We start from the raw sequence: 26,803 nt of genomic DNA on the forward strand, positions 1-26,803 counted from the left end.
TCTTTCTTTTTCTCATTAGAGGTTATCAGTTCTCACTAGAAGTAAGAAAAATGCTGAAGACCCTTTCTGAACACCGAATTAAATGAAAGCCCGTGAAGTGGCTGCGAGGAATAATTTTAATTTTAAGCGGAAAGTGGCTTCGCCCCGCGGCCCCTGGCCCGGGCGCTACCACGCTCCCCGCAGGGGGGGGACAGGCCCTCCCCCCCCCGCCGCCATCGCTCTTGGTAGGTGCCGCGTCCGGCCGCGCAGCCATGGCAACGCGGGGGCGGGGCTGCGGCCGAGGCCTTGGGGCAGCGCGGCGGCCCAGTGAGGGGGTTTGGGGTGAGGGCGAGGGGGTTTGGGGTGAGGGCGAGGGGATTTGGGGTGAGGGCGAGGGGATTTGGGGTGAGGGGGTCTGGGGTGAGGGGATTGGGGGCCTCTGGGCACGCCTGGCCTGGCTGTTCCCGGGGGGGCTGAAGGCCGGGGACAGGCTCCTGGAGCGGCGGTTACCGGCAAGGCCTCGGCTCCCTCGGCGGAGCCGCTGCGGAGCTGAGCGGGGGCCGCTCACGGAGAGGCAGTTTCCAGCGAAAGCTCCCTGGCCGGTGCCAGCCTTTCCTCTCCCGGCGGCGGGGTGTGCGCCGCCCCCCATCAGCGATCGGCGGGGGGAAGCGGTGATCCAGGGGCCCGCCCGGGTGTAAAAGGCCTCCCTGGAGGGTAAACCCGTGTGTGGCAAGCTGGGCTAACCCTGAAAAAATGGAAATGATATTTTGGGTTTCTGTATCTTAACAGGCGCCCACGTACTAAAGTGAAACTCGCTACGTACCTTTAAACAGATTGGGCACACTATGCACTGCAACTAATTACTTCAATAATTGTGATAGTTACGCTATAACAGACTACATTTCTTCACAAAACACTGCCTTTTCCTTCCAGCCACTTCATAAATATCTGGTGGTGCAAATGACATCTGAACATTAAAATGCAGTCAAATGAAAAGAAACTCTCTTCCTAATGTAAGAAGTGTTCAGTTCTTATCCCTGTGTTCTCCTGTCACACTTTCTTGCTGATAGCTTACATGTCAAAATGGCATAAAGTCGAATAAAAAGAACATATAAAATTTCTTTTACCCCTCAAAAGTTAACAGATAAAATGTCATTGCTTTGTCTTAGCTTCATTTTCATAAGCTGTTCATATGTGATTAGCTTTGTTACCACTAATAGTTTAAGGTAGATTTCATAGCAATAAGTAGTGCATTTGCTGCATAGAGACCTTGATATTAACTCCCTAAAGGAAAATCAGGGTAACAGATGAGAATAAAGAATTGTTTTAACTATAGAAGGTCAAATTCTAAGCCAAAGATACTACCCGCAATTCCAGATTTTAACAAATATTATTATAGAGTGAACAACCTTTATTTACTCTCATGTTTTCCACATACAGGGCTGGTGTATACCATCAGTGCAAAACACGGAACGAATTCTTCAGATACAAAGTGTATTTCAGTTTCTTCTCCACACACTTGCAACATGAGTAAAACACATGTTCCTCAGAACGTACTTGTGCAATCAGATTTCCACCCTGCGAACTGGAAAAGGCCGTCTGTAAGCAAAGGGGGCTTTGCCTCACGTCTGCACGACTCCCAGGAGTCTGACACTGAAAGTCTTGTTCAGGAGAGACAGTATCAGTTAGAGCTCCAGCAGCGGATTCGTGAAAGTGAAGAGCTGGTAGGACTGTATTCTGAAGAGTTGGAGAATGACAGCTTAGAAGAAGATAGCTTGGAGGAGATGAGTTTAGAAGAACAAGGAGCTGAGTATGACACCAGTCGATACACAAATGGAATACTAAAGAATGATGGCAACGGAAGGTAAGGCGTAGGATTTTAGTAGATGAGTAGAATAGTTCTGACACTTTAAAACCTTACGTTCCTTAGAATATCCATGACATCTTCAAGACCAGTGTATGTTACCAAAGTGCTATTAAGAGCACCTACAGACTGAGTTACACACAACGATGTGCTGTTTATAATTATCATAATTATTATACCCATTTCTCCAACATGGCCTCAACTGTTTATTATGTTGGCTGAAACACCGGTGTAGAGGGGTGAGATGGAAAAGAAAACATCCCTCGCAGACGTGTATGAGCTCCCCACATACTGGCTCTGGACACTGCATACAGAGGTGGATGCTACATGCCTATTTAGTTGCCTCTGAAACAGGCAGGCAAGAAGGTAGGAAGTGATGAGCAGATATGTGCTAACCCCTACCCTGAAACATCACTGGGTAAGCTAACGGGGAAGCATTTAGCTACAGTTTCTTCTGGTAAAGGCCTATTAAATGTAGATCCCCTCTTATTCCTGTCTACTTGATCCAGAACTGCAGAAGGAGTCCAATGACTGTAACAGGCTGTGGACTGGGCACTACAATACTTAGGAGTATGTGCTGGCTACCATCTCAAACAGGCAACCATTGCCGTGTAACTGTCAGACCTTCCGATGCTGCAGCAGCTCTGAGATCGTGGGCTACAGGGTTTCTGGAGCTGGGCTGTGAAAAAGGACCAGGGAGAAAACAAGAACCAGTACCAACACATCCTTTTCTCCTTCCTTACCGAAAGATCTGTGCTGAGCAAACCAGGCCACTTCCTGTAAGAAAACTTAAAGGGCAAAAATTGGTGGGTTGAATAAATGCAGTTTTGTCCTTATAGCTGTATAAATCTAAAATTAAATTTTCCAGGGTTACTGTCACCTTTAAACATGCTTTAGAAAGCATTGACTTGGTACATAAAATAAAATTCATTTTGCTGTCATATGCATACAAGGTTTAACACTATAAATTGGGAATAATTCTCAAGTTTAAAGGGATTAAATTAAACCTGAAGTAATAATGATGTGCAGTTTCAATTTAATTGACTACTTAAAATAAAATGGCAAACAAATGAAGGCTAAATGATTAATAGCATGCTTTTATTCACCTCCTCAACAGGCAAAACGGCCAGTTATTGAATATTTTATTGTGAGTGCAAATGATGTTAATTGTACTAGAAACATGCTCTAATTTTTAGTAATTTTTTTGACTGAATACTATGTTGAATGTGAGGCTCTTCATTAAATGGAAATTTAATTTTATTTTGTTTGAACTTAGGCTAGTAAGTACTCAAATACAGTCCATTAACTGGAGCAAATATCACAGCATATACATATGAAACCCCCTCTCTACATCCATTACTAACCTCGGAATTTGAAGAGGAAACGCTGCATCTGTTGTCTACATACAACACTTTTGTTGATGAGTACAGAGTCCATCTAACCTTTATATCAAGTTGGGGGGAGGAATAAAAGGTGCACTTTTTGTCTGCAGATGATTAGAGATGAAGGAGCTCTTCACACTCATTTTGTTCCCATGCGGTGACCTGGCCTGCACAATACAATTGAGCTGCTGTGCACACATTTCAGCACAATAGAACTCTTTAGCATTATACTCTGTCATTTGAATCACTGCAATTATATCACATATTTCTGTACTCATTTCAAAGTATGGTCACCTATTTCTGTTTACCTGCAGTGTATGACAACTAGGAATAATAATGTTTTCACCAGTGTAAATCATCTAATCTCTAGTATACAGGGTACCACAGCACCAATGCTTACCTGCAATGAGAGAAACAGATTATTTTATTATTAGGAGCCACTCGAAAGATAGGCAGAGGCATGTAACTAATTTAGAAAGGATGAATAAATGATTTACGGAAATGTTAGTATGATTAACTATGCCACAGTTTGGAGAATCCAGCAGATCAGTACATTTCTTTTAATAGGGGCTGAAGAGTCAATCAGGTTTCAGTGCCTACAAATGTCGCTCTGAAAGGCTCACCATTTGTCAGTGCCCAAGAAACCAGGACTATACTGCAGGTCCTGTTAAGAAAAAACAGTGTTAGAAGCTTTTTTTTCCCCACACTCCTTACTCCTGCCACTGCCCACACGTCTCCTGGAAGACAATTTGTATGTAGTTGGCCCCTGCAGTTGGTTTTCCTCCTGTTGGATCAGACCATAAATCATAAACTACAAATGTAGTTCAGAACAACAGTTTGGACATTTGGGGTTTTTTTTAAAAAAAAAAGCCAGACCCACAAACCTTTCTGATTTATGTCTTTCTACACTTATCTCAGTTACAGCCTGTTTTTTTTAATGAGAAGTTACTTTAAGTCTTTTATGGAGAGTTTTTTTATTGAAACATCGTGATGTATCATAAGAATGAGAAGAGAGAATAAAAATACAGAGCTGTAGGCAGTTCTTGCTTAGACAGTCTCAAACTGACATTTGAGAGAGTGATTTTACCAGGAATAACACTTTTATTTCACAACAGCAGAGTCTTTGAAGAATGAGCAACACATACTGTCTTTTGTAGGCTACATCATTTTAAAGGAGACAGCAGAAGCAGTACAACATATCTTTTCATCTTTTAGTTGATTCTACTACTACTTATGATTCTATGCTAAATTTAGGAAAAGGGTTGTATTCTACTGTGACCTTAATGTTAGGCCAATTTATCATTCCGTGATAATGAAAATTTAAAATGAAGAGGAGGTCCTGCCTAAATTTTCTACTAAAAAAATGTTTGATAAAACTGTTCTGATCCCAGTGCCACAGATGGCCATACTGTACGCACCGAAATATTTCAGTTGACCATATTGGTTGGCTCAAATTGCACACTGAAATAATACAGGATTTATATAATTTATACATAAATAATCTTGTGTTTCTTTTTTAAATAGGAAAGAACAGTCTGTGGACAAGTATTTCAGCCTAAGATACAATCCTAATTGGAAGAACACAAAAGAGGTAGCAGAATTTTCTGAGGCAGAAAAAGCGTGTCAAGGGGCTGGAGGAAGCAGCGTGGACTTCTCGCAAGATTCATTTTACCTCCATTCCAATGGCTCCCCCGAAGAAAAGAGTCAACAGGAGGCAAAGTCACGAGACTCATGCTCAGAGTTTGGTACAGAATTACTAAACCTTCATGAACCAAATGCTGTGGTCAGCAATGAACCTTTTAGGCTACATACCAAAGGGAAGGAATCTGCAGATGGCTGTCATTTCAAAGACAGTCCCAGTACACACAGCAGTGCTTTTTGTCCTCAGATTCAAGATCGACCACAAAAAGCAAAAAAAAACTTTGTGGAAAAAAATAAACGTACTTTAGGATTACGGTCAGAGAAGATAAATTCCTATCTTCAGTTACACAGTAAAAAGCAAGAGGGAGTTCTTCAAGAGCAGGTAGGTAACTTTTACATGTTTTCTAATTGGTATAAACTGAGGACTGTCTAGTGTTAAAATGGAACAGCTGCATGATCAGGTTTGCAGAGGAGGTAAGTAGATTTACAATCTATCATGCAGGTGATAACTTACGGTTTCCAGTGAGAATCTTGTTCACCATTTATGGAATAATTGACAAGTCCTCAGTTACTCACCACCCCAGTGACTGATTCTTCTCTGCTTGGCCAACATGAATTTGGTAACGATTATCTCTGCTAGTAGCATATTCCAAGTTTTGCTCAATGCAGCAAATGCAAATTACTTCTAATAGCAGAACACAGTTTTTTACCTGCAGTAGGAAACCCTGATGTCACCATTTGGCTTAAAAAGCTGTGTTTTTCCACTCATGTTGTTCATAACAAAAAAGTGAATTTACAATTGAGTTTAAGAACCAGAAAACACATTGTGGTCACGCTGCTTTCAAGGGCCCTGCATTAGCCCTGTCATTTAGGGCCACACATGTAGGGGTATTCAAGAAATATGTGTTAGATTTGGGTGGTCAGACAACCCTTTCCCCCTGCTTGCTTTCTCAGCCAGACCAAACCTTATATTTGAAATCAGTCAGCAGATACCAGTCATGTACAGTACTTGAAGGGCCTAGCTTTGTTATGATTGGCTGCAAAATGTCAGACAACTTATCTTAAAGATTAAGTGGAAATGTAATTACAGTTCCTAATGAACGATTATACATGAGTTTGTTGGTTTTACTTGCTACTTATTATGCATAATGGGAGGGTGGGAGTCATTGAATCACCCCACGAGTTGTAGCATAGAAAATTCCTAACTTGCAAAACTACAGAGACTTTCTGCTTCACGTGACACATTTTCCAAGCTAATGAACAGTTGACACAACATTAGAGGGCATCTGCTGACTACGTTACAATGAGTGTAATGGTGGACAAGATTTTTGCTAGCAGAGCTATTAAGAGCACTTGTTTTTTTCAGTTATAATCTGGTTGATGGTAAAAATAATTAGTGTAGATTGACGCTAATTAAAGCTGTGTTGATATGATTATGTTTACTATTTGGGGAATTCTGAAAATGTTTCATATGCGAGTATTGGAGCCAGGGATCAGAACTTCAGTGTGTAGACACTATTCAAACCTATGTAATAGAAAAAAAAAAATCTCTTAAAATCCAGGCTGTGTTCTAAGATTGCCTTTCTGAAGTAGCCATGGGGACAGCAGAGCTGTGACATAGCAGGAGCCAGGCAGCATGTGCTTCTTCCCTTGACAAGTTGATACAGCTGCAACAGCATCACCACCTACTGTCAGCTACCTTTGTATTTGCTGCCGATAGGCATAGGAAGTACTTGCCGCTCTTGTCCTGAAGCGATACAGCCGTTGCTGTGTCTTGTTGGAGGGGGTGAAAGAAGGCCTGACGGGAGCATCTTGTTGACCAGAGCTGGCCCACGAGGCAACGTTGGTCACCTCACCTGGAAAACTGTATCAAAAGTGCAAAAACACAAAGTATGAGAAGAATCAAACAAGCCACATGTCTTCCGCTGGAGCGATCAAACATGTGCTGAATACTGTTTTTTCCTAAACTGGGTTGTTCTGAGCTTTGCAGGATGTTGAAGCTAGTTCTATTGATATGATCACTGTTGGCTGTCAGGTACTGTGGTAATGAAACAGTATTTACATTGAAGTGACTACTTTGCACACTGCTCTTTTCAACTGACATAACATTAGGTAAAATATTTGCAGCCTCATTCTTGCAAGATTTACAGCTGTTACCTCCGCACATACAGACAGCAGGCTGTATGTACCAAAACATACCATAAATGTGCGTTGATCTGTGTATTTACTAATTGATACAGCTTTTTATAAAGCATCAAGTTCTTTGCAGTGTTGCCTGATTCTTTAAGAACCTGATGATGAGTTACTTTGAGAGAGAGAGAGAGAAAGAAAGAGAGAAGTAGTGGCCCAATCTAGCTCAGCTGTACTCAATATGAGTTGCTTTCCTACCTACAAGCCCCTTACTTCAAAGCAAGGAACATAATGTACAATTTTTTAATGGCTCTAGACCAAGGCACTCAGACTCTCTGTGCACTGCGCCTTACCTCAGTGTAAACACCTAATCAAGATTGCCTGCGCTTCAACAATAGCAGCCAAATGCAATTCGAGAACCACAAGCCTTTGAAGTCCTCACTGCAAAGGCCGGTTTTCTAGTCTGGGATAATGACATGCCATGATTGCTGTCTTTGTTGTATCTTTTCAGTAGAGAAGCAATTATGGGCCTCAATTTAACAGAATAGGCATTACACAGCTTATGATTCTCAAAATGCAATTTCATTTGATCATTTTCTCAATTTGATTGGTATTAATAGAATAGTTCACAAAAAATGCTGGCAGAGGTTGTGTCCTGTTCCTCTTTCAAAGAGATAATGTAGAAGTATGCTTTACCTGCCCAGTAAACTATCAATGCAGTGAGGCAGTTGGTTCCACCAAAAACATCTTACTGACTGCAAAGCTGTATCTATCCACGGTTCAGGAAACCTGTGTGGTAACTTTTAATTTGTCAACTTTTTCCATCACAGCTAATAGAATCTGCATTGCCATTTGGAGCAATGAGATCACCTGAAAACTCAGCAATAAACCCTACCTGCCTTTTCCTAGTTGTCCTAATCTCTCACCCCCAAAGATGAGAGGCTCAGCTCCCTGGAAGGATTTAACACTTCCTTCACGCTGATTTCACCGTTATGATTGTCAATTAATAATTCTCTTGGTCACAAATATCTTCTCAGTGCAAGTTCTCCTGCGTTAGCCAGTGTCACTCCGCAGCGGTGCATAGGTACTTCTACCACAAGCACGAGTCCAGCACATAGTTAGCTGTAGTTTCTTTGAGGTGAGACTGCCTAACTGCACGCTTAGCTGAGGTCACACCTGCTAAAGTACTTTGCAAGATGGTTTGGGACAACACAAGTATAAATAAGAAATAAAAAACCCTTTGTTTTTCCTGAAGTTTTATAGATTGGGAAAAAAAGTTTGATGCTTTCAAGAAAAATGTTCATTATTGCTATGTTTACGAGGGTATTGCTTGGCTTCAGAATCTGTAGTGCCTGCAGCCACCCTCGAAAAATTGCTCAAATTTGATTTCCAGCCGTAGCGCTACCATGACTGTGGCCACATGAACATGTTGTTCTTGTTTGTGGGCTTGCTGTTTTGCACAAATTGTTTGATATTGTTGCCAGGCTATGTGTATTAGATGTTTTATTTCTGCAGCTACTCCTTGTACTTTTCTACCAACTTTACTATGTTTTGCCATGTTTTTCTGCATACTCTGTTGTTCAAGACCTTGCGATGGTGTGTGTCATCCATCAGTATCTTGGTACACTGGCTGATTGCTTGGACAATGATGATTGTCTAGTTGTTTTCCTGTTATTAGGTACATCCACTGGCTCTCATATAAATGGAGAAGCGTAGACATTTGAGAGTTACAAGTAGGTTTCTGTGCTGCATACTTCCTGCAATTTTATATTCCTCTCTTCTTCTTAAAGTAGAAGGAATACTCCCTACTACCACAGCACTGTTAATTGGTTTTTGTGCTTCCTTTTTCATTTTCTCTTTTTGCCGTTTGTTTTCTCGGTATCTATTATATAATGCCTAACGTTAGCATTTTAGCTTTAAAAGGAGGCAAATTATTTCTCATTCTTTCCCCAGGACTTCTAAATCCTTTCATCTGGTTGGGCTGTGGCCATAAACATTCTTGATTTTTAGGTTACAGATCCTAAAACTGTTGATGAGGAACCAGTTCAGAGTGTCCTACCATTCCAGACTGTGAAGATGGAGCCTGAAGACAAATGGTACCTGAAAGCACAGCAGCTCAAGGTTCCTTTTTGATAGAACGTGGAAATTGAAATATATACGTAAAAGCATTGAAGTTTGAATATTTAAAGCTGTAATGTCATTACTTTTAAAGTACCAATTACTGACAAGAAATCCTTAGATATATATCAGTAGATAATCACCAAAAGTTAATGCGTATGGTGCTTTATATACTGAATGATTTAAAACCAAAATAGATCCCAAATCCCAAGAAACTGAGAGCTCAAAGAATCTAATCTATTTAAGACATTATTTGGTTGATAATAATGTGAAAGCGCAACTAATCCATGGTCATGTTTGATGGTTCACGAGGATTCTGAGCTAGAACTTAACTACTGTTGCTTTACTTGTCCCCTAAAATCCCTGTGAACATCAAGGGGTTACCATAAAATGGAAAATGTTACAAGTAGAAAAAGTTGCACTGACCTTCTCCATACACGTAAGTCTATAGATCTGTTTTATGTTGGCCTTTCAAACCAATGCAGTGGGATAGTCTTTGATGTGGTAAAAAAGATCAGGTTATCATCACAGATGAAAAACCAAGACTTCAGAACCAGAACTTCAAGCCAACTGGAATTCCTCTTGGCAAACTTAGTTACTCTCTTTGTATTACAAGTATTTGAGGTAATTTGGCAGACTGTTTAAATTTCCTGCTGTTCACTTAAGACTGAAAGCTGCGCTTTGGTAAAGGACAACCAAGATTACATGCTGCTGTTCATTGTGAGATGTGCTTTATATATGGAATTTCAGAATGAAGGAGGTATTTTACAGGGCTGCTCATTCCGTTTAAATGGGAAAACACTGGCCTGGTCCCAGTTTGGCAGCAGTTTATGCTTTCCACCAGTGGCACAGTATGCCAGAACATTAATCGTTACAGCAGAGGTCGAGCTAACAAATCATCATCTTGGCACCAGGAGTCAGGATTCCCCAGTGCTAAAGCTTTCGCCAAAACATTCTGCTCTATATATGGATTTAATACCTACCATTAAGTAGTTATTCTGAGTGCATATGCTATGTAGTGATTGCAAGTGTTGCTAACAAAAGAACCCTAGAGAGACAGGAGGATGAAATGGAGGATTTTAGCGCTGACAAAGATTAAATGGACTGAGAATGGATTTGTATATTCCCTAGAAGGAAAGCCATGTCTTTCCTCAAAATAGGCAACACCTGATGCTGTAATTGGAAAGTGAAAAATCTTAAATTCCAGATTTAGAGTATGTCAGTTTAGCTCAAGAGAGTAGTCCTGGTGTGCTTAAATTCTTAAATTGTTTCTTATCATTTGGATAATGTTCTGCAGGACACAGGGCAGAGAGGAGTGCTTGGTTTAGAAAAGAAATCACTGACATTGGTCTGTTAGCAAAAAAATAGATAGCAAAGAAACTAAGTCTACTGCTAGCTGCATAGAGTTATATCAAAACTTGCCTTGCAGGGTGAGTACCCAGAGTCATTCCAGTGCCAGTTCTGGCTTGCTACGCATGGGGAAGAGCATGAAAATCCTTAGTTATGTAGAATTTCACCTGCCTTGATAAAAATGAAGGTTTTCTTTCACATAGAAAGTTAGTTCTTTCAGTATTCTGCAGGCCTGATCCAAAGCTGTTCAAAGGCAGTTTTCATTGTCTTAAGCTAGCTTTGCCTCAGGCTGAAAGTTTCCCCATCTATAATTTTTGCCATTTATTTTAAACAATTTCCATACACTTGGGTGCAAAGTCAGTTATTGAGAAATACCCGTCTTTCCATCTTCATGTTCCCAGTATACTCTGTGAGCAAGGAGCATTGCATGTACAGATTGCTTGTTGAGCTATCTGCTACATACAAATAAAGTGTCTTGTTTTTCCCCCTCTTTATTTTTTGAGGCCCTCTCAATCTTCTGTTCACAGTTCACCGACAGCCCCTTGTGCAACCTTCCAATTTACACAAATGATGGAGCGACATCACCAAGAGATCACTCGTTTGACAGAAGCTCACTTCGCTGACAGGGACTTGTTCAGCCTTCTCCCACCTATAATGCCTCAGGTAGAAAGTGCTTCAGAGGTAGATCCAGAGAGTGGTGAAGGTAATCAAGTGAAAATAAGCCGAAGCAACTCAGAAAGCTATCTCATGCAAATGGGAAAGCAAAAAAAGCCTAAAGTCAGAAAAAAGGTAAGCAAATAGATGCAGACTGGATGGGTTTACATTTCTATTTCCCACCTGCTCAATATTTCTTTTCTTAGTAATTCAGATATCTTCACCAAAAAAAAAAAAAAAATGGAATGGGGACTAAGAAATATTTCATTGTTACAGAGAGCACACTGACACACTGACTTGCCCAGAGCATTAAAAACCAAGGAACAAAGGTGGAAACAGACACTAAAATCATTTTAGTCTAAAGAGCATGGTGGTTCACCACTATGTCACTGGCAGTCTTGATTAGCTCTAAGAACACACGGAGCAGTGTTTGTCCTTTAAGTTATCCAGCGATAAAATGATTTAGAATAAAGCTATTTGTATAAAGCAGCAGGTAGCCAGGCCTCAGATCTGAGCTAAACCATTATCCTGGTCATGCTCATTTGCTATCCAACTCAAATCTCTTCGTTTCCAAGGGAATAAAACTGAACAACAACAAACTTAGAGGATTTGTGAAGCTAATAGCATAAACATTATTACAAGTCTCCTGATGATCCCATTTTGGTCCTTATTAAAACTTGTTTCTTTTTGTCTTTTCTGTGTGTCCGGTTTTAATCTGCAACCAGTTAACACAGAGGCAGTGGAACAGCATAGACATATCTCTGTGTGTCCATGACAAATTAAATGTTTAAGAAGTTAGCTCCAAATCTCAGGGCAGACAAACTAAGCTGGAATAATTACTCATGTGTTTGATCTGGGAGGCAGTTTGTGTATTGCTGCTTGAATGCCTCTAAGAAGAGTTAGCTGGATTATGATAGTAACTGAAGGACAGATTTCCTTCCCTTTCTGTTCCCCTGAGTTCAAACCGTTGTTTCTGTCCTGTATTTTCAGCAGCTCTCTCACGCTTCATATGTGAGGAGTGCCACAGACAATAAGATGGTTTATGTCTCTCAGAAAAACCCAGCTTTTCCTAATAAACAAATGCAGTCATACTCATCACATGAAGTGAGAAATCCCTGATTTTGTTGCAGACAGCTAAATGATTAACTCTTCACAGTACCTTAAAAGTTAGGTGTAAGTATATCACAAAAGAATGGGGATAACTGACAGAAAGAAACATAAAATTGAAAATTCAGTGCTTAGAATTAGTTTCTCTGCAATTAACTTGAACATGCCCTTTGAAGAAATGCACATTTTATTTGCATATAGAAATTTCTTGGTGTTTCTGCATTACACTGTGATTGAAATTACTGCAGAGCTGATCATAATGAGTTTCCACTGACAAGTTTTTAATACGTAGTCCACTTGTAAAAATTAATCTAGTGTTCTTGAAAGAGATTAAAAAGGTTCAGGAAGTATTGGGGTCTTTGTAGTAATGTCATGAAGTATTGAAATGGCATCCCCCATCATTCATCTTCTGCCTTCCCTATGCACTTGTAAAGCTTTTGCTGTGCTGCAAGGTATGTATTTTTCAACTGTCTGTGAAGAATTTTCCATTGCAGTCTTGAGAACAAAGAAGGATAACTATTACTAATAACATTTGCCTATTTTTTTTTTACCACCAAAATCAGGTACTTTTATCTGCTTCTCTTATAACAGTTTCTTTAGAGTTTCATTCTAACAACAGTCAAATGGGTCACTTTAAGCTGTTTAAAAATAAAGCTCACAAAAGATCATTTTTGACAGAAAGTATTGCTTTGTGATTTGGACAATTGGCAATTACCCACCTAGATTCCAAGGAAATACAGTGCAATTTGATTTATGCAAACTCAATCTTTTTGGTCACTCACAATCTTTAAAATGAGACATGCCAGAAGCAAGACTGACACTGCAAGTTGAATCCTGCTCTTACCTTGAGTGTCCGCTACAAGACTTGCTTTAATTATGTTCTCTGTGAAATCATATAAAGGAAAATCTGTCACTGCTGTTTGGTTTTCAGCCACGTAGCTCCAAAGCCTATATAAATCTGAATGTGAAGCTTGGAGGCCTTGGACCTGACTATGAAGCAATCAAAGAGAAGGTAAGAGGTCCCTGTTATATGATCTGCTTTTCAGCTGTGCAAAGTGAACTTAGGCAGAGGAGAATGGCAAAGAAATCACTGCTGAGAAGCAACTTATGTTTGTCTGATGCTTTATGTCCCTGACTCTAGGTCTAGCTTGAGTTCCTAAGGGGAGATTCAAATAGAAAGACAGACAACTGTATTGTGGATAATTTTATCCCTCTAATGTTGTAATTCCAGAAACAGGGAGTAGAGTTCGTGGAATTCGACAGGGCTAATTGCACATCAGTAAATTATACACTCATGTGACTGAGTTGCCAGTGTAGAAGGTTTGCCTAACCTTCAAAGTGGAAGTAAAAGAAGTTGTGTAAACACAAGAAGAAAATAGCTGGATGCACATTCCCCTCTGGAAATGGAGACTCATTGTTCAGAACAAGTATCTGAACAATTGATATTGTTTGACCTGTTCTCTGCTGATAATGAGGGTCTGGTAACAGCTGTATATCGAAGGTGCTGCAAAGCCCATCCTGCATGCTTTGAGACCCAGTTAATCTGACAGCAGGTGCTTCATATGGAATTCTTTATAGAAACGCTGTAGGACAGCAGGAGGGAAAAAATTACAAAATTATCATCCCTTTGGAGTCATTGAGAAGCTGCTGTATTTTCTTCCTCCTTGACATAAATGAAACAGATTAGAGATCTGAAATTGGAATGGGCAGACCGGTGCAGAGCCCAGGACTCTGTGCATTTTTAGCCCCATCATAACACATCTGGAACCTGGAATGCCACTGGGGTAACGTTGCATTGGCTGCTAACAGGGGCAACGTAGAGCATACTGCTGAATTGGAGCATCATGAATTGCTAGAAACATAAAGACAGAGAATATCAGTTAAATAAATGAAGCGGGTCATTTAGGGCCTTAAAAGTAAGTACAAAGCTTTTAAAAGTCATTGCAAAAGCTGACAGAAATTAGCACAGCCATTTTAGAACTGAACAGATATATTGAAATATTCAGAATAAAGCCACAATTCTGTTGATCTCCATCCTCAATACAGTCCAAGAAAAAGCTCTTAAAAATGAAGGGTGACTAAAAACGCTGTGCCATTTATCAGGATTTCCTGTTGTGTTCTGCTGAGGAATGATCAATAGCATAGCCAGGTTAAACAGCAACAGAGGTGTAAATGGAGACTCCGATGGAAAAAGTGTTTCATTGATGGATCCACTGAGACATTTAATTAACCATATGCTTTTTTCCTTTTGTCAGAAAGAGAAGTTAAAGCAACAAAAGGAATATGCAAAGCAAATTAAGGAACACAATATGAAAAACATTGCTTCGGTTCAGAGGTTACCTACAAAACCCCAGGTCATATCTTCGGTGTCAAGACAGAAGGTAAGAACAGAGTCCCTTTAAGATACATGCAGGGAATGATTCTGGACTTTGCACAAAGAAAAAGAAAAGCCTACATTTAACTCACAGTAGGCTAAAACAGTGTCTCCATTTTGATTTTCCTTTTAACAACTCTAAGGACTTCTACTCTCATGGGATCCTGGCAAGTGCTCATCTGTGCATCTATTCTGTTATGGCTGTCGTTGCTGATTTCTTTGCCAACAGCAGTTTTCAGTCCATGCAGCTGCCTTGCTCTTCATGAGAGTGTACCAAGTGGAGACGGAGCAGTGCTCCATCCAAGCTACCAGCACTCAACTTGGCTTAAACAGCTAGCGATGTTTTCCTGGGAAAAAGGGTGGGGATAAAGGAGAGTGAGGCCCCCCTAGGAACGTTACCCAGGGCAGCACATGCTCTGCTTCCCATCAGCGGTAGAGGCCACACTACTGCAGAGAGCACTCTTCTAATGGACCACAGATATCCTCTTGTTAGTCTATTATCCACCTGCCTGTCAGTCTCACTCACAAACTCTTTTCAATTCAGTTGCATAGCTACAGTAATTGGTCTTATTTTTCAAGCCCATACAACATCACTTTAGCCTTCACCGGCCTTCAAAAATAGCCCAAATGAGCAACAACTCACGACATGACAGTGGCATACATAAACAAACAAAGGGAGCACCTTTTCCCTGTTGCAGGAAGTAATAAAGCTCTGGAAATAGCATATATTTTATCCAATCAGTTCTGCAGGAGCTCGCCTGCCTGGTGCTGAAAGCATGCTAACAGCTATTTCTCCAAGGTTATAAATGAGAACTGCATACTTCAGGAAAAAAAGTTTTGGAGTTTAATATCAGTTGAATTCCTCAGTTACTTGCATTTATTTCCAAACTTCACATAAACCACAAAGAGATGAAACTACATTCTTTGGATGTCAAAAGGGCTGTGGATTCCTTCAGAAGACTTCCCAGACACTCTTTTCGCGAAGAATGGGAGATAATGCAACTTCCACTTGAAGCATAACAGGTGTTTCCAAATACATGCGACTGAAACTCAGGCACCAAAAAATGTCCCAGGTTAAACCAGCGTGCTCTCAGTCACAATGTAGTCTTTACCTACACCTCACATTCACGCATGCGAGTTTACCTACGTACTGCTACAGAAATACGTACTTGGAAAAGCGCGTGATAAAAGGAAACGTGCATGTGTGAATACCATCCTCATTTGTTCAGAAACCTTTTCTTGTTCAGAACTGTGTTACCTTTAAAATTAACCAAAAAGGAATTTGGCAAGGGATTATGTTAAAACAGGCTGCAGAGAATTTAAAAGAATTACCTAGACTTCATTTCAAAACTTGTTTTAACATTTTAGGCCTTTCAATACGTCAATTCCTTAGAATTTGTCGTAGGAGCACTCAGTTTCCATCCTTGTCATATTAACCTGTGGAACTCCCTGCTATTAAATAGGACTGATGACAAGAGCTTAATGAGACTAAAAAACAAATGTTTATAAACTTAATAGACTCATGTTCCTTTTTTAAAGAAAAAACACTGCTTCAGTATTTAAGGTGACCTCCGGTGGTAAGTGTCAGAAAGCACATCTCCTTGAGGTGGGTTATTTTGCCCACTGCAGAGGTTTCGTGCAGTCACCACTGAAGCATCTAGTATTGAACACTGTCAGAAACAAGATCAAGAATTAGGACAACTGTTAATTTGACTCAACGTAGAAACACCTACATTTTCTTGGAAATATCGGTCAGGTTTTCTCTTAATCAGTTACCCCAACTTTCATGTTCTTAGGCGCTGGAATATGCTAAGAAGATTCCTAGACCAAAGGCTTTCACAGCAAGACAATCAGATGAAGAGGTGAAAGAGGAAAGAGTTTTGCCACAGACTTTAAATGGAGACAGTTTACCTCCAATTACGTCCTTGGAAACTTTGCAAAATAGACATGAGAAGGAGAAACAAGTTGTAGCTGCTTTCAGAAGCCTTCATATCTTTTAAGTAGTTTGAAATTAATAGGGATGTCTTCAAGGCAAAAATGTGTGAACTATTTAATTATGAGCTATGACTATTATATACTGATTTACCATTCCATTGAAATATAAAGTGGCTTAAGTTTAATCATTGTTAAATTTTAGAAGCAGTTCTAATATACCTAATTTTCAAAAATGTGAACAGTTGCATATGTAGCATTTTAAATATGGTCACCCCGGTTGTTATTTTTCTTTGAAATCAACTGATCTAGCAGCTGCATCTTTCAGACTAATCAGCTGTTGGCTTATTGCAGCTGGATCATTTTTAGACATGTCAAACATGGGCATATCTACAAAACATTAAAAATAAACATCAGTTTCATTTGATGATCTTAATACCAGCATTGTTTCTCTTTTTGGAAGTCCAGAGGAGACTTTGGCAGACTGTCCAGAAATAAAGCCAAAAATAATCCATTACTGGTAAGAATGAGAACAAAAATGTGCACCAAACATAGCAGTTGGTAATGATACAATACTAATTATTCAAACGTTACTCTGTTATCTGTTAGTGAATAGTTGTCACATCAAGACCACAATTTTGAAGCTTCATCTGGGACGCAAAAATTCAAAACAAGTACTGGCTGATCATGCAGACAATCTGTTATTAGCCAGAAGCAGTTGGAAAAAAATATTGAGTAACAGGATAATTGAGAGCTACATGTTTGAGAGGGGACAGCTTTTAACAGATTAAATCTAAAAAAATAACAACAAACAGATGGGTTTGTTATGATGGTTCCGTTTCTTTAGCTTAGTAAATTATGAATTAAGTCAACATTTGAGATGTGATTAGAACACACAGCAAGGGAATTTTGAAGAAAACACACTAAGATCTTCTAGAAAATAGGCTTGTTAAAAGAAAAAAACAACCACCACCTTGTGATTATGTGTTATTGCTTTATCAAATTTATTAGGTCCCCTTTTGTATGGGAGGAGAGAGAGAATTAGTCTTTGGGCAAAAAAAAAAGGGTTTGAGTCTCCTTGAAGGAAGCTATCAATGGAAAGGTAAGGTGGGGAATAAAAGCGAGAGTATCTTCGAAATGGCTTTCTCTTCTTCTAGATGCACCTTTTCTTAAAGTTAGAGAGAGAAATGGGTAAGACTTAACACATTTCTGAGCTAACATTTCTTTGGCTGGATGTCTCACAGGAAAGAGAGTTTTCCAGTAGGTGTACAGTGAAGTCAAGGCGTTGGAGGTATGACATAGATTGCTGGAAAAGCCCCGTACCTTCCATTTTGTGGAGTTTGGCTGAGTTTGACCTAGATCCTACAGTCCTCAGGGTGCCTCAGTCCTCCTGGAAGTGGGTTCGTTGCTGAAATACACCCCGCAGGATCGGGACTCCCAACCTAACATGGGGAAAACTGACCACTGTACTGCATCTCTCCATCACGTTAAAAAGGACTTGTTCCTTTCTTTAAAGCCTTCCTGACCCCCCCACCTGAGGTAGGAAGCTCTCCACGCAGGCAGTTGCTTCCCACCACACATGCTGAATTAGACTGTTCCACCTCGAGGCGGAAGCTGATGACGTACATAATCTTTAGAGGAAACTTGGTGGAACATCATCTTCAAATGTCCACTGCAACTTCTGGAACAGGACCGTGTTCTGCCTCGGCCTCCTTTCTCCTCGCCTTTGGGAACTGCATTTGCCCCCTCGGTAGAATGTGTGCCTGTGGTATGATCCATCAAGCTAGGCTGGGTAAACGTTTCCATGCTCTGCCAGTTGCTGCTTTTCTACTTTTATTTTTAAACCAAACGGTAACACTTTGAAGCATTTCTGATTAGAGAACCTCAACTTGTTGTTTCTGCTCAAAAGTGATAATCCCCCCTTAATACAAACCTCAAGTACCTGTTTTAATGAAACCTTCAGATGAATATCAAAGAGCTATTTACTCGTATCTAATATTTTAATTAGATTATATTCTCAATTTAACCCATTAAACTCCCTTTGATGATCTCCATGTTTAGTGTTTAGCCCCAGATGCTGGAGGTAATGAATATTGGACCTTTGATTTAATGAGAACTTCTGCCTTTCCAGCCTGACTCCCTTTGTATCCCCCTTTTTTATTTTCTGAGCTATAGAATTCAGTTAATTGAAGAAGTCTCTTACCACCACACATTAAGGAACCTAAATTAGCATCCCTTTTCTGATTAGAAAATGCAAGCAGACATTTTCTCTTTGATCTGAGGATTGAGTTGAAGTAGGCAACAGCCCCCTGAAAATGAGCTGATGGCCTTATTATTTGGCTGACATGCAGATGCGTCCATGTGGTGCAAAATGCTTAATGTCTTAATTGATCACCTTCCTCCCTGTCTGTCATCCTACTACCTTTTAGAGCTCCCATAAATTAGGGTGAGCTTTCTGGGTAGGTGCTGTGCTTCATTTGGGTTTTTTTTAATAAAACAATGAACTTTTAGGAAACATTTAAACGCTAAACCCATGCTAAGCTAGAAGCCATCTATACTTACATGGTGCTGCATCTGGGGGGAGGCGGGGAAGGGTCTTCTTTAAAAACACTCATCATTATCATCTCACAAACCATTTGGAAAGGACTGTTTGGTTTTTTTTTTTTTCCTCCCAGAAAAAGACATTATTTGCAGCATATGTGGAAGGAAAATCTTTTGATCTACCTCAATACTAATGCAAATTTTTCCTGCTCCTAACAGATATGGTGGCACAAAAAGGGACCATACAAGTAAATGATGAGCACCCATCTGCTTAAAAGCAAAGGCCAAAACTTAATGTCTTTCAGATTAGGAAGACAAGGAATTTAAATAAGAAATAGGCCTTGAATTTTGCATTAAGTATTCAGGGAGAGATTGAGCTGGAGTAGAACCTGCCTGCCATGGTCCCACGGCTACCGCAGAGCGCAGTGTCGCTCACCGTGAGCACAGGCTGCCTTCACAGGGGCAGAGACGTGTTTGCCTACACCTCCCAATAAACCTTCTCAACGTTTACTTGGTGGGCCCTCTCTAGTGCCACCATTTCTTAATATTTTAGATTCAGGAAGCAGTCGGAGACCCGGGGTCAGTTAGGAGCAATGCTGCTGCAGTAGCATCGCCATCACGTTCTGTTCAAAGATAACCGACGGCGGCTCGCAGAAGCTGGCTGATAGGCTGCCAGCTGACAAAAACATCCTGTTTTATCAGTTAAAAACGTGAAATAAGAGAGCCAAAAAGCCGCGTTCCATCATCTAAAGACAAACTGTCAAAGATGAGGATTGTAAACTAGATGATGTCTAACTCCTGCAGGCATTGAGTACTTCAGATAGGCATGAACAAGCTGTAATGTCCAAACAGCCCACAAGCCAAGCATTGGATAATTATCACCTCTCATTAGGGATTAATTCTACAGAAAATAGCACAAAGAATATGTCTTTTTATTATTATTACTATTCATGTTTCCCAAACCTTAGTGCTCTCTGTGTGAGAATAAGCAGGCATGTGAAGAAAGGGCCAACTCCGGTGACTGCCTGCGTGGTGTGAGACCGAGCTCTAGGTGCACAAAATCACAGCGATAGGTAACGGCGGTGAATCCCCACTGGTGACAGCTGGCAAAGGGTGAGTTAAAGCAGCCTGCCTCACAGAAAGAGCCTGCTTTGAACAGGAGTGATACCGAGCCAAAAACGGGATAGAGCAGATGCTAAAGAAGCATCCAGCAGCTCAGCAAGAGCTTTGCATAATCGTGAGGGCAGAGTGGGCAGCTGCAGGTAATACCACAGGGGTAGTTTTCTGTGTGTCTTCGGAGCACTTAAGAGTTTGTTCCAGCAGTCACTGCAAAGCCAGCAAGATACACAACACCGGAAAATATTGAGTCTTTAGGAAAAGTACTTTACTTTAGGAGAAGAATTTTTAAGCTGAGTAAGACCATCCGAGCAGGAGTTTACAGTTAATTCAGGTGATGCTCTTTGTTATTGTGACTAGCAGAGAGGAAGAACAAAGTCACCAGTTCAGGAGGCTCCAACACTCGGGAGTTCACGCTGCTGTAGTCAGCATCCTCTCTACGTTCACCTACCCCTCCTCTGCTCCCCAGCACGGCCCACGCCTGCAGAAACTTTGCTTCAGAAAACCAATGGGAAAAATTGCCCCAAGTCCATCAGCCAGCAGAGAGAAACACTGAGAGGAAGTTGTAGAAAGAATTTTACATAGAAGCGATAAAGCTTTTATGGCCATAGAAGTGAAAAGCTTGGGTTGGAACAGCTTTCCAGTCCCATAAAAGTTAAAAATGTTAAGGGCGACAGGAAAATGCTTGAAATCAAAACAGAAAGCAAAGGTTCATGGAAGGATGTTATAGACCATTTTTTGATTTTCTTTAATGAAAACAACAAATATTAACCACCTAGGTGTTAAAATAAATTAACAGGAAACAGCTTAGTTTTAAAAAAAAAGTCATGGAAGAATTTTAATGAAAATCAATACTTCAGTGGATTTCTTGAAAAATAGGAAATCCACCAAGATTTCCTATTTCCAGCAATTATTTCCCGCAAGCCATTTCCATCCCAGCATTTCCCAAACACATAAACATTTTTTAAAAAAAAGGAGCCATCTCTAAACAATCTCTCCCCTACTCCTCGAGCTGCTTGAGGAGAGCAGCAAAGGATGAGTCACCGAATAAGTTAAGACCCAGGAATAAAAACTCACTTCATTTGTTCTGAGAGAAAAATCTCTGAAATAAACAAACAAAATGCCTTTGCAGCCCTTCCTTCTTCCCGGGGCCCTCTCCACTCTCCAAACACATGCTAACCTCTTCCCAAAACCTTGCCCAGATGGTCTGGAAACCACAGCCTCTTGACACCAGCCAGCAGGCATTGCTTCCCAGCCTGGAGGGAGCTGGCTGGGGAGGGAGAGGATGTCTCAGGTAGCGACTATTCGCTTTCTCCGTCTCAATCTCTGGGGGTTTTGCCCTTGTTTGCACCAAATTTTCTGGGATAAGTTCCCAAAGCCGCCTCCTGTTAGTCGCAAGGCTCAGTGCACAGCTCTGCAGTGTCCGGGCTGGGGTGGGGACTTCCCTGGGGTTGGCTGGGTCACATTCTGCCTGTATTTGTCACTGAGGTCGCTAGCGATCCATGGCTTCGGTTTTAAACGTGATTGTCATTTTAAATGTTAGCCAAGGTGCCTAGAACTGCAGAGGGGTGAAGATAGGTGGGTGTTTGTGGATTTTATTTCATCGATCAGCATAAATACTTTGTGAAGAAGAAAATCCTTACAGTGACAGGGGAGAGGCAGCAGAGCCTTGAGTGTTATTTGCTCCATATTCTGACCCTTCCTCACAGACCTGGCACATCCTAAGCACGATAATGCCGGTGGCAGAAGAGGGGAAAAAGCTCTGTCACACCCCTGTGCCCCAGAAAAACTGTGGCACCTCACTGCTGAAGGGGCCCCACGAACACGGCCCTGCCCAGGGGACTGCAGGGGGGGATACTGGCAGGTTGTAGCCGCCCTGACCTCCCTCGCTGTCATCGGCAGCGCTGCCTGGGTTGTGGCACAGCAAAGGTCCTGTGCTGCAGAGCCTGTTCCTGGACACGCTCCCAGTGCCTGCACACAAACCCCAGGATCCTTCCCTCCACCAGACTATAAATATCGCCAGCCCATGGGTGTGCAAATGCCCCCGCTGCTGTGACGGAGACGAGCACTAACATTTGGGGTGTTTGGTGCCCAGGGAACGTGGTACTTGATGACACAGCATCCGATGGCGCTCCTCACCCTGTGCTGGGAGGGCAGAGCCTGGCAGCGCCCGCTGCCTGACGCCACCACTTTCCTGACACCCACGGGATGCCCTGCAAAAGGGACGTGTAAACGCACAGAGGAAGAAAAAGTTGCTTTTGCATGTCTGTGCCCCAAAACATCTGTCACTTGTGCATCTTAATCTTCTACTTTATTTTCTCCTGCCTTTTTGCTTTGTGTTCTTTCCAGCTCAGAGTATTTTTACATACCTTTGTCTTTAGTAATAATAATAATTCTCTGCACGAGTAATCACACAGAAATGTAAAGAAACAGGATTTTTAATATCCCTTTTCATTCTGTTGCATTTTTTTTTAATGATTACATCTTTATACTTGCTCCTAACATTCTCTCTCACTAAACTAAAGGGATTTCTCTTGTGTTTCTCTAACTACTTCACTGTCCAACCCTATTACCAAAGGCAAGTGACTGGTGTGAAGTCACTGGCCCCCACAGCAGAGTGCGATTGGCCAGGCCGGCTCCGAGATGAGCGTCCGTACCGCACTGCACGCTGCGGTGCACGGTGCCCGGCCCTGGGAACAGCAGCGGTAGACATGGCCAGAAAGAAATTATCACATAAATATCACGGTAGAGCTTCTCTTTTATATCACTTTTAATAGTTCCTATTGAAACGTGCACTCAGGGGGAGGCTGACAATCATTAGCACAGCGCAAAACGAACAAAATACTTGGTGGGTGACTGAGTACGGATGCAAACAAACGACGGCATCGAATTAAAAGGTCTTCCAGACCGGTTTCCATCACGTCCCTTCCCTCAACACCTCCCCAGCCGTAGGCAGGGAAGAGCCAGGGAGGCAGGAGAAGCGTTTCCAGCCAGCGACGTGGCGATGGGAAAGGACCCGCTGTCCCCTGCGCTTGGCTCTCCACGGTGCTTCCAGTCACACCGAGGCTTTAGGAGGAAATCGCTTGGGTTTACCTCCTGAATTACAATTTTTAGGGAGCTGGGTGGCATTTTAGCAAAACTTGTTGATGAAAATGATTGCCCTGGACCTACTTATAAACACCATGCAAAAGACAACTAGCCATTTTCTGCACAGATGGTTGGGTATTGGGTATTTCCCCCCCTCTCTGTGTGATCTTTATTATTTTGTGTGTAAAAAACATAAAGGGAAACCCACCAAAAGGAAGCAGACATACACATTTCAATCATCTATATTTTATATATTAAACAGGGACACATTTTCCTTCACAAAACCACATGTCCCATAATCCAAAATGCCCTGAAAGTGCTAATGACGCCAGTAAACCAAATTAACTTGCCGTTAAATAAATAAAGAAAGAAAGAAAGGAAAACAAAACAACAAAAAAATTCAATAACCTAACAAAACACTGACATACCACCAGGTTGCTGGTGCAGCGAGGGTTGCACGGACAACATCTGAGCAAGCACAGCCTCTCCTCCAGGTTTTTACGGAGCAAAGCTCCGGCTCTCCCCTGGAGATGCGGAGCCTCCACCACGCTCCCAGCTCATTTGCCAGCCCAGAGAGAAAAAAAAAAAAAAAAAAAAATTAAAAATTTTAAAATCTTCATTTACCTGGAAATTAAAACCATTTCCCTGGCAGGAAGATAAACGCAAAGCGAGCGCGGGCGGTGACTGCTCTGCAACACGGAGCTCAGAGAGGCGGGGGTGCAGATGCAGGCGCGGGGGGAACAGGAGCCAAACGTGGGACCAGCTCTGGGGCTCTTTGAGAGGAAAAGAAAAGTATCCGGAAGGTGATTCACACCTGGAAACCGTGAAGAAATCAAGCTGCCCGTGCAGGTGATTCTCCAAACTGTAGAAAATCCCTTTTGCTCGCCGGGATTGTGTTTGCTCCGAGCAGCCCTGGCAGCATCGAGTTATTCGTGATGCTCCCCCCTTCCCTTCCCCTCCCTATATCGGATTTAAATAAACGCTGATTTTGGTCTTACCTGTTTCTTTGGAGGGCTTTTCTATAATTTTTTATTATTATTTTTGAGTATATGGGTGTCCTGGAAGCTCTACCCGGGATCCAACCCGACCTACCGCACTACGGAGGGAGAGGGCGAGCACCAGCCCAGCTGGCGAGGTTTTAGGGGGGTCGGGGCGAGGTTTTGGGGGGGTCACGCCCCGTCTGCCGCTCTCAGTAACGACAACATGCTGGCACGGGTATACATTTATTTTAAAATCGAAGAAATTTTGGGGAACGGAGAAAAGTCCGATATTTCGAAGGGAAGGGGAAACTTAAAGGAAACTTGCCTTATTTTTTTTTTTTTTCCTCTCTCTCTCCCCCCATCAGGCAAAGCTCAGGTTTGGGGTGATGCTGGGGAGAAGCCGACGGTACCGCGGGGCCCCGGGCCCTCCCGCCCGCCGGGGAGGGGGCTCCCCCCGCCTCAACACCCCCTTCCAAAAACGTGACCTCCTTCCCTCCGGGCTCCGGCATGACTCAAGGCGGGGGAGGTAGGGGCCATTTGGGGGAGCGGGGCTGGGGCAAAGCCCCCCCAAGAGAGGCAGGAGAGCCCGGGCCGGCCCCCTGTCCCTCCTAGAGGCGGTGGGGGCCGGGGCAGATGTCCCCCTCCTCCAGGATGTCCACCTCGTCCTCGGGGTCCTGCAGCAGGAAGGGGCCGGGGGGGCCCTTGCGGGGCTCGGCGCCGGCCCCCTCGGGTAACTCGGGCTCGGGGGAGCTCTGCTCCCGGCTCTCCTCACCGCCCGGGTGTTTGGGGTCGTCCTGGGTTTTCCGCAGCTGTTTTTTGTGTTTCATCCGTCGGTTCTGGAACCAGGTTTTCACCTGGGGAAAGCAGGAGGAGAGAGGGAAAAAAAAAAAAAAATAAAAGAAGAAAAAAAAAATTAAAAAGCGAAGGTGGGGATGCTGTGTGGGATGAGGGGTGGGGATGGGTGTCGGAGCCCTTCCCGGAGGGTACCTGGGTCTCGGAGAGGCTGAGGGCCGTGGCCAGCTCCACCCGTTCGGGCGTGGAGAGGTACCGCTGGATCTCAAACCTCTTCTCCAGGCCGGAGAGTTGCGAGTCGGAGAAAACGGTGCGAGCTTTGCGGCGGCGGCAGTGCTTCCCGGGCAGCTCGGCGGGAGCGTGGTGCTGGAAGAGGGCTGGCACCGGCACTCCTGGGGGGGGACACACGGCCGAGACCTGCGGTGGGGCAGGGAGCCGGCACCGGAGCTGCCCGGGGGCTTCCTCCCCCCGCGGCCCCCCGGAGGGCTCTGGGCTCTCCCCCTTGCCTCTTTTATGTTTATTTTTTATTATTTTCGTTTATTTCGTTTTTGAGGGCGTTTTATTGGTTTGGGTTTGGGGGGGTCTGGTTGCTCTGGGGCTTGGCAAAGCGCTTCTCCTCTGTTAACCCCCCCCCAGCAAAGGCGAAGGCAGCCCGGGCCGTGCTCGCAGCCTTCCCGCTGCGGCGGGAGGGATGAGGCTGGCGGCGAAACCTCCACCCTCCCGGCAATTAAACCAAAACGAAATGAACGCGAAAAAAAAGCAGAGGAGCCTTGGAAAGGGCTGAGGGGAGAGCGATCCTCCGCGGCCACCCTGCGACACAATTTGGGCTGCCCGGTGAGAAACTTTGGAGGAGGGTTTCCTTCCTGAAGCCGGGAAGGGCTGAGCGGGGATCCCAGCACTGCTGCTGGAGGGGGGAAAGCGAAGCCCGGTCACCGCCTGGGGGGACAACGCGAGGAAAAAGAGATGTTATCTGTGCAAAAATAAAAGTAATTTTTTTAAAAAAATAAATAAAGGCAATGGAGTGAACGACAAGCTGCAGGGCGGTGGGCTCCTTTCCCCGACAACGAAGCCGGCGCTGCCCGGGGGTCCCCGAAGCTGCGGCCGAGCCGGGGGCTGCGGCCGGCGGGGGCTCCCCGAAGCCGCGGCTGCCCCGTGCGAGGGGGGCTCCGGGGGGGACGCAGCCAGGATTTCGGTGAAGGATGCAGAAAGCTGACCCCGGCCGCCCCAGAGGGACTTGTCTGTCACTGCTGGAGCACGTCCCGTCTCTTGTGCCCCCCCCCGAGTCCCCACCTCAATGTCACCTGGCCACAAAACTCCGCGGGTCGCCCCTGGGAGGGGGCCGCACTTACCCGAGGTGGTGAGAAAATAGGGGTGGTGGTGATGCTCCGGCTTGTGCAGGGCGGGATGCGGGTGGGGCGCCAGGAGGGTCGGGGTTGGCATCAGGGGGTACCCATAGTCCAAGAGGGGGACGCGGGAGGCCAAGGAGCCGGGGAAGTGCTCGGGGGGCACCTCCCGCAAGGGCTTGGGCTTGTGCAGCAGGATGTCCTCGATGAAGAAAGAGGTGGGCCTGGGCGCGGAGACGGGGTGCACGGCAGAGGTGAAGTTGAGGTTCATTTCGGTGGTGGCCCCCCCGCCTCGGGCAGCGGGGAAGGGAGAGAGCGGGGCTGAGGAGCCGGAGGAGAGAGGGTGGCCGGCTGCACCTCCCGGGCCCGAAGATGAGAAATAAAAATAATGCGAATAAATAAATAGCGATTTA

At 43.4% G+C, this 26,803-nt stretch overlaps 2 protein-coding genes across 2 annotated transcripts; one reads left to right on the forward strand and one right to left on the reverse strand.

Annotated features, from left to right (window-relative positions):
• The first annotated feature begins 264 nt into the window (after positions 1 to 264).
• On the forward strand, positions 265 to 16,967 carry JHY (junctional cadherin complex regulator). Its single transcript, XM_074894901.1, has 9 exons — positions 265 to 321; positions 913 to 992; positions 1,420 to 1,843; positions 4,750 to 5,248; positions 9,007 to 9,092; positions 10,968 to 11,253; positions 13,157 to 13,237; positions 14,481 to 14,606; positions 16,396 to 16,967. Exons 3-9 carry the CDS (start codon positions 1,506 to 1,508, stop codon positions 16,597 to 16,599), a joined length of 1,620 nt encoding a protein of 539 aa, XP_074751002.1. The 5' UTR covers positions 265 to 321; positions 913 to 992; positions 1,420 to 1,505; the 3' UTR covers positions 16,600 to 16,967.
• A 7,713-nt stretch (positions 16,968 to 24,680) lies between these two features.
• On the reverse strand, positions 24,681 to 26,661 carry BSX (brain specific homeobox). Its single transcript, XM_074850996.1, has 3 exons — positions 26,397 to 26,661; positions 25,243 to 25,439; positions 24,681 to 25,109 (listed from the first exon to the last, which is right to left on the reverse strand). The coding sequence occupies exons 1-3, from the start codon at positions 26,659 to 26,661 to the stop codon at positions 24,864 to 24,866; spliced, it is 708 nt and encodes a 235-aa protein (XP_074707097.1). The 3' UTR covers positions 24,681 to 24,863.
• Between the last annotated feature and the right edge of the window lie 142 nt (positions 26,662 to 26,803).

This window comes from Strix uralensis, chromosome 26 (assembly GCF_047716275.1).
Source record: "Strix uralensis isolate ZFMK-TIS-50842 chromosome 26, bStrUra1, whole genome shotgun sequence".
NCBI lineage: Eukaryota > Metazoa > Chordata > Aves > Strigiformes > Strigidae > Strix > Strix uralensis.

Bases quoted from the DNA above. Each gene is read 5' to 3' on its own strand.
- BSX (XM_074850996.1), bottom strand. From the start codon at position 26,661: ATGAACCTCAACTTCACCTCTGCCGTGCACCCCGTCTCCGCGCCCAGG. The intron at 25,440-26,396 runs GTAAGTGCGGCC...GTCCCCCCCCAG, and splicing joins CTATTTTCTCACCACCTCGG to GAGTGCCGGTGCCAGCCCTC. The intron at 25,110-25,242 runs GTACCCTCCGGG...TGCTTTCCCCAG, and splicing joins TCAGCCTCTCCGAGACCCAG to GTGAAAACCTGGTTCCAGAA.
- JHY (XM_074894901.1), top strand. From the start codon at position 1,506: ATGAGTAAAACACATGTTCCTCAGAACGTACTTGTGCAATCAGATTTC. The intron at 5,249-9,006 runs GTAGGTAACTTT...CTTGATTTTTAG, and splicing joins AGGGAGTTCTTCAAGAGCAG to GTTACAGATCCTAAAACTGT. The intron at 13,238-14,480 runs GTAAGAGGTCCC...TCCTTTTGTCAG, and splicing joins ATGAAGCAATCAAAGAGAAG to AAAGAGAAGTTAAAGCAACA.